Source organism: Carassius gibelio, chromosome B8, assembly GCF_023724105.1.
Source record: "Carassius gibelio isolate Cgi1373 ecotype wild population from Czech Republic chromosome B8, carGib1.2-hapl.c, whole genome shotgun sequence".
In the NCBI taxonomy this organism is placed as follows: Eukaryota; Metazoa; Chordata; class Actinopteri; order Cypriniformes; family Cyprinidae; genus Carassius; species Carassius gibelio.
In genome coordinates, this window is record NC_068403.1 from 21,902,389 (window position 1) to 21,908,867 (window position 6,479).

Sequence of the window (6,479 nt, forward strand, 5' to 3'; positions counted from 1 at the left end):
AACCCTCATTCACAGTACAAGATGAGCTAACGACCAAAACATGTGGATACAGAGCAAGGCAAAACAATAACCTTGCAGCATTTACAAAAGGAAAAACGTCAGAACTGGCATTTAGACTGGCATCGGGTATTTGACGATACTTCAACACCGGCTCTGCATCTCCTCTCGGTCAATGACCTGCACTAAGTACAGAGAACAAAAATTCATCTCAGCAGATACTGATCTCCAAACCTCCCATGCCGCTCAAAGCCATAATAAACAGCATCATGTCAGGAGGGAAGATGAGTTTTCCTAAAGAGGTATATCAGATCATGACTGAAGAGGGACGGAGCGGCTCAGAATCTCTAAAACAAATAAACAGTGGAATGAAGGGGATTCGAGATTCAACTAAAGGTTATCAATGCAAACATCCAAACAGTTACAGATGTGCTTTAACTTAAATGAAAGTACAGCACTATCTGAATTCTAATGAAGGTTTCAAAGTAGCATTAAGATATTTGTTCAAAGTACAGTAAAAAAGAAAAAAAAAAGGTAATTTGAGTGGTTCTTTATAATAACCTTTTTTTAAAGAGTTTTATAGTCACTATCAAAAATAAATGAATGATAATAATTTAATAATTTATTTTCAAATATGTTAATTTATTTTCAAATATATTCATTTATTTTAAAATCATCTAAACATGTCTATGTGTTTTAATAGAAAAATGTAGATGGTGCAGGGAATTATAGAAGAAGAAGACCAAGAAGAAGACGAAAAAGAAGAAGACGACGAAAAAGAAGAAGAAGAAATGACTAATAAAAATTACATTATATTAGTATTTTTTTAAACATGATTTTAGATGGTGAAGATCTATGGTTTAGATCAAAACTATGAATTAACACATGTGTAATTATATATGGAATTATATACATAACAAAAAAGTGTGAAACAACTGAAAATATGTAATATTGTAGGTTCTTCAAAGTAGCCACCTTTTGCTTTGATTACTGCTTTGCACACTCTTGGCATTCTCTTGATGAGCTTCAAGAGGTAGTCACCAGAAATGGTCTTCCAACAGTCTTGAAGGAGTTCCCCGAGAGATGCTTAGCACTTGTTGGCCCTTTTTCCTTCAGTCTGCGGTCCATATCACCCCTAAACCACCCCTAAACATATATATATACATGGGCGTAGGTTTAGGGGGGGACGCTAGGTACTAGTCCCTATCAATATTTTGAGATGACTAATTTGTCCCCACCAATATTTAGCAAGCTCCTTTGAACTGCTATTTGGATCGATTCTAACGGCCAGGATGACGACAGTACAAGAAACGCTGTAATTTGATTGACGGCGGGGTATTACTGTCTATGGGTATCTGACAGGCTACACGACCGGGCCGGGACTACTTTTGTGCATGCACTAGCAGCGAGCGGGTGGTGTGTGTGTGTGTGTGTGTGCGCATGTTGATGACTCCGACGGTAAGTTAGGGCTGTCTCTCTGCCACATACAAAGGCCAGAGTAAAAACATTTTAATATTCCGGGTTTTTTTGTCCCTTATTGTACTTTGTAGATGCCACCCAAGAAGAAGAAAGGGGACATATGAAGCTTTTTCATAAAGCAGAATCCGGGTGTAAGTAGGCAAATTAACTAGCTAGCCACACAAATAAACTAGCAGTAGTGACTGACCAGGCTTTCAAATGCAGATTCTGCTGTGGAAAATAGTATTAACTGGTGATAGTATGTGTTACCCAGGATGATAGAATACTACGTTGGCAAGTAACTGAATGTCAATAAGCCTGTACCTTAACTTAGAATCTTGCAGTCAACATAAATGTGAGTGTACTGGAAGGTAAATAGTGTTTATAATAGAAAAAGGTTATTATATTTATTTATTTAGATTTGTTTCCTTGTGACAGAGTATCTTTTTTTAGTGTAAATACTAATGTACATAATAATTGATGTTAATAAAACGTTTGGTTGTTCAGCATTACACAGTCTCAGGTTTTTATTTTTTATTTTTTGAGAGTGCATTTTTGAGATTATACAGTTATACTAGCTCTTTAGGGACAGTATACAGGATGGTATATCAGGGTCAGGATACAATATAATGAGATGAAGTAGATTCACTTCTGTATTGTGATATTCTGTATTGCCAACAATCTGAAATAAAAAAAGGAATTCACCATTAAATCACTGGTATCTTAAATTCTACAATACCTGAATATTTCACTTCATTGACTTAAAATAGTATCAACCCAGACAACTCCATTACACACGAGTATCTGAGCAACTTCATTCCTATTTCCTCCATAATTCTAAATAATGCTGTGCTCGTTTATGTGTTTGTGTGTTCCTCAAAATAAACTGCAGGTCTGGGCAGGGTGCCGATGCCAAGATTACAGGGGCACCGGAGATAACGAGGGTAACAGGAGTGTGAAGTAAGCGGGTCGCTCTTTTGAGACGTACTAAAAACAGAATGTGGAGAATTCCTCAGAAAATAGAGGTAAAAATGTCATAGAGCAGGACAGATTAGTCAGGCATCTGATAAGCAGCTCAGCCAACAGTCGGACTCACCTGCCAAAACAATGTGTACAAGAATTTCACCCTGCAACAACACTGAGGCACAATAAAAATCCCAATGGGTTAACTACAGTTCAGAAGTCTTTTTCCCCCTTCAGTGATTCACAATTATTCACACAGATCAGATAGTGAAAAGATAAAGTAAACCCCGATGACAAATCCATCCACACATTTTTCTAAAGAGATACACTACTGTTCAAAGTTTGGGGTAAGATTTATTATATTTTTTTATTATTAAATACTGTTATTCAGCAAATATTAATTAAATTATATTATATTATATATACTGTATATATGATGCTGACAAATCAGCTTTCCGTCACAAGAATAAACTATGCTAATATTTATTAATTTATTTACAACTGTTGTTTATAATAATATAATACCTAAATGACATGCTACTTTCTCTATTTTATCTAATAAATGAGCAAATAATTTGATTTTAATAATAATAAAAAAAAAAGTTGTCTATGAAATACTGCCATAGTGAGCCAGTCTATACGAGTAAAGATCTAGCAGGTCACTGTGGAAAGACCAGGAGTGTTTACCTGCTTTAGACAGAAAGATAAAATACAGAAGGAAGAAAGTCAGTGCATAGGTGCTTGACATGTGAATCAGAAGACAATAGTTTCATTTTAAAACACAAGTCGGTAATTTTTAGAGTGATAATAATCTTTCATTATGAATCACACCCTCTGACCCCTAGACTGATACTTGATCTGAAAGATTATGATTTAACCCTTGACCAAAACTAAATATATTAATGTCAACCTACAAACAGAAAGAGAGAGATTACTGGATTACAGAAAAAATTATTGTTGTAGTAGTTTATAAAATTAAATTAAATAAAATCACATATTTTATCAGTATTTTAGCCTACAAAGGCTGTGTATTATTTATATACAGCACAAGCATATACGTGATTATAACTGACACGTGTAATGACATGCTGTTTTAGGCAAAATGTTAAAGCTTCAGGCAATATATAAATTCATATATAATATATTATTCAAGAATAACTTGAAAACAAAAAGAGTATGAACATAAGGCACATACCTGCCACCCCATTAATTAGTCCATTAAACACAGATATGATAAAAGCGTCAGACTTATTCATGAAATAAATACATCTCAACAATAAATAGCTAAACCAGCATATAAAAAAGTACATATAATAAAGTTATAAAAAAAAAAAAAAAAATGCCGTAGGATGAAGTTTTCTTTAGGCGCAAACGTCAGAAGTCTTGGCGCGCCCTCTGGTGTCTGAAGAAGCGCGTCACGCGCCGGAAAAACACCTGAAGTTCATTATCAACCTATCCAATTTATCAGCTATCTGCGTGCAGTGTTTTTCCTCGCTATTTACAGGTGTGTTTCCATGTGAATGACACAGTTTATATTACTGTTCAAACTTTGCTACAGGTGTCTGATACACTAATCTTGCCTGCACAGTGCTGATTATTATATCAGGCAAAGGATTATTAAGCGCCGCTTTGTAAACAAACATTTACGATTGTGGCCGAGCTGACTGGTTTGTGAAGAAAAGGTGCAGAACGATTCTCTTCTCACGCCGTTTTACCTCAGCAGCGTTCATGCTCTCTGAAATGACCAGCTGTTTCATCGAAGATGACTCCGTAGCTTCAATCAGTCTGTCTGAGTTCTCCAGCTCCTCATCTGTGTCTGACAGAGCATGTGTTCACTGGGGTAAGAACACTCCTGTCCTGTACAACGAGCGTTTTCAATTGCCTGAATTGTTTTAGTTACTTGCTCTTTCTTTCCTGAAAGGTTGTGTGCTCAGTGCCTCTGAGACCACAGCTGTCTTTCAGGCAGAAAATGACCTTCTGGAGAACCAGTTTTTCATCAAAACGGTAATTTAGGCCTTCATGGTCCATCGTGCTAATATTTACTTACCTTGATGTCGTTACAAAATGACTTTATTTTATATATATATATATATATAATTTATTTATTTATTTTATTTTTTGACTGCATCGTTGATTTAATTATTCAAAATAGAGTACTGGACTTGTAAAGGAATCATTGTATCATTTGATTCATTTAATCAATCTCAGTCAATTCATTTCGTTCATGAAAGAACATCAACATGCAAAGGAAGCCATGTTTGTCATTTATTCAGTCGTCCATTTATTCAAGGCTTGAAATAATTTGCAGAAGTGGATAAAAACTGTAATGCATCAGAGTCTTATTATTTTATAGTTCACGTTCTCTCTTTATAAAAGACTGGCCAGGATATTTGTGGGGTTCACCTTTTCTGTTTATGGGTCGTTTACATTTTTGTTCATGAAGGCGAATAAATGACCTTTTTTTTTTTTTTTTCTTTTTTTTTTATTATTATTATTATTATTTTTTTTTTTTTATTATTAAACTTTTTGAATGATCTATTAGAAAGTCTATGAGTGAGCCTGATGACCTACACCCACATCCATAGTGTTCAACTGGTTTGTCATTACAGTAAAATGGCCTGATTTCTATTTTCACAGATATGTCTTAGTGAGGAGGCAGGAGACGAGATGCATATAGTGGCCGTCTGTGATGGTGTCGGAGCTTCCAAACCGTTGCCCATTGCCACCCTCCGCCACTGTATGCCAATGGTTAGTTATTATGGCTGATAGTTTGAAAGTTTTCTAAAACTGCTTCTCATATACAATACTGGATATGTTTTTCATGTGTTGCAGATCAGTTTTCCTGGTTTGGAGCTTATTCCCCCCGTCACCTTTAAACTGTGCTCGGGTAAAGGACCTGTGTTTATCTCTGCTCAGCATATAACATGTAAGAGCTTGCACTGGAAAACTTGGTTTGTGTTTTTTAGGGTTGGGCAAAACTCAATATTTTAGCTCCTTGCTAAGTGTGAAAATTCTGGGTGCTGACTGTAAATTTAAATTGCAATGACAGGAGTGTTTCTAGCCAGAGAGCTTCAATACCCCAACACAAGTATAGTCTTTTTCAGTTGATTGCATACATTTCTTTGAGGCTATAAAAACGAATAAAACGGGCACCAAGATTGATTTTCAGTTTGCTAAATGTCCACCTCAACACTGACAGATAATTAGAAATACTGACATAAATTGTTAACTTGGATATAATAATTTCCCAAAATTGTCCATGGCTCCCATGTATGTGAACATTTGGGATTTTAAAATGTAGAGAACGAATACAAATTCTATTTGTTTTTTTTTGTTTTTTTTAATTTAAATGGTGCTCAATCATGCTATTGCTAGACTTATTATTTATTTATTTTTGCAGTGAATCCCATTGAGCTGACTGAGGGGGAGGTGGATGATGATGATGATGATGATGAGGATGAAAGCTTATTTTGACCCTTTGAAACATATTGGGTCTGGGCGGTGATTGTGCCAGTATTTGTTACTAAAGCATTACAGTGTTAGTCAACATTAAAAAAACTATCACTTAGTGTTTTAATGCTAATGGAAGACAGAGTAATAAAATATGAGTCTCAAAGTGTAAATAATACCACACAATTTTATCGGATGTAGCCTATTTTTCCTTATATGTAGACTGAGATGCATACCTATTTGTACACAAGATGTTTAATAAAACATGCATTTGACCTGAAGTGTGAAATAAAGTATATACAGTACTGTTGGTAAAGTATCTGTGAATCCTACTTTTGGCAGCATGATAATTATAGAATTCATTTTATTATTTCTTATTTTTATTTCTAGCTCAGTGGTATAACATCAACCTATGGCAGAGTTTATATGAGCTGTTGCTAGGAAACAGTCACGCATCTAAGCAACAGACAGTAAACAAACCCTCGAGGTTGTCATTGACCTAGAGCTGCAGAATGACTGCTGTTTACAGTGAGAAAAGAAGTCAATGCACCAGCACAAGGTGTCTGTTCTCTTTCTGTTTGATGACGCAGTGTTCATGTCATCTGAAATTG

At 35.3% G+C, this 6,479-nt stretch overlaps 1 protein-coding gene across 2 annotated transcripts; it reads left to right on the top strand.

Annotated features, from left to right (window-relative positions):
- The first annotated feature begins 3,801 nt into the window (after positions 1-3,801).
- On the top strand, positions 3,802-6,178 carry npm2a (nucleophosmin/nucleoplasmin, 2a). 2 transcript variants are annotated; one of them, XM_052562824.1, is made up of 6 exons: positions 3,802-3,922; positions 4,142-4,258; positions 4,340-4,422; positions 5,056-5,166; positions 5,251-5,344; positions 5,819-6,178. In XM_052562824.1, exons 2-6 carry the CDS (start codon positions 4,147-4,149, stop codon positions 5,890-5,892), a joined length of 474 nt encoding a protein of 157 aa, XP_052418784.1. In that variant the 5' UTR covers positions 3,802-3,922; positions 4,142-4,146; the 3' UTR covers positions 5,893-6,178. The 2 variants fall into 2 exon arrangements, with proteins under 2 accessions (XP_052418784.1, XP_052418783.1); XM_052562823.1 differs by having other exon boundaries at positions 3,812-3,922; positions 4,139-4,258.
- Positions 6,179-6,479: the final 301 nt, after the last annotated feature.

Excerpts from the sequence above, each read along its gene's own strand:
- npm2a (XM_052562824.1), top strand. The coding sequence starts at position 4,147 with ATGCTCTCTGAAATGACCAGCTGTTTCATCGAAGATGACTCCGTAGCT. Across the intron at positions 4,259-4,339 it reads CAGAGCATGTGTTCACTGGG|GTTGTGTGCTCAGTGCCTCT; the intron begins GTAAGAACACTC and ends CTTTCCTGAAAG. Across the intron at positions 5,345-5,818 it reads CTCTGCTCAGCATATAACAT|TGAATCCCATTGAGCTGACT; the intron begins GTAAGAGCTTGC and ends TTATTTTTGCAG.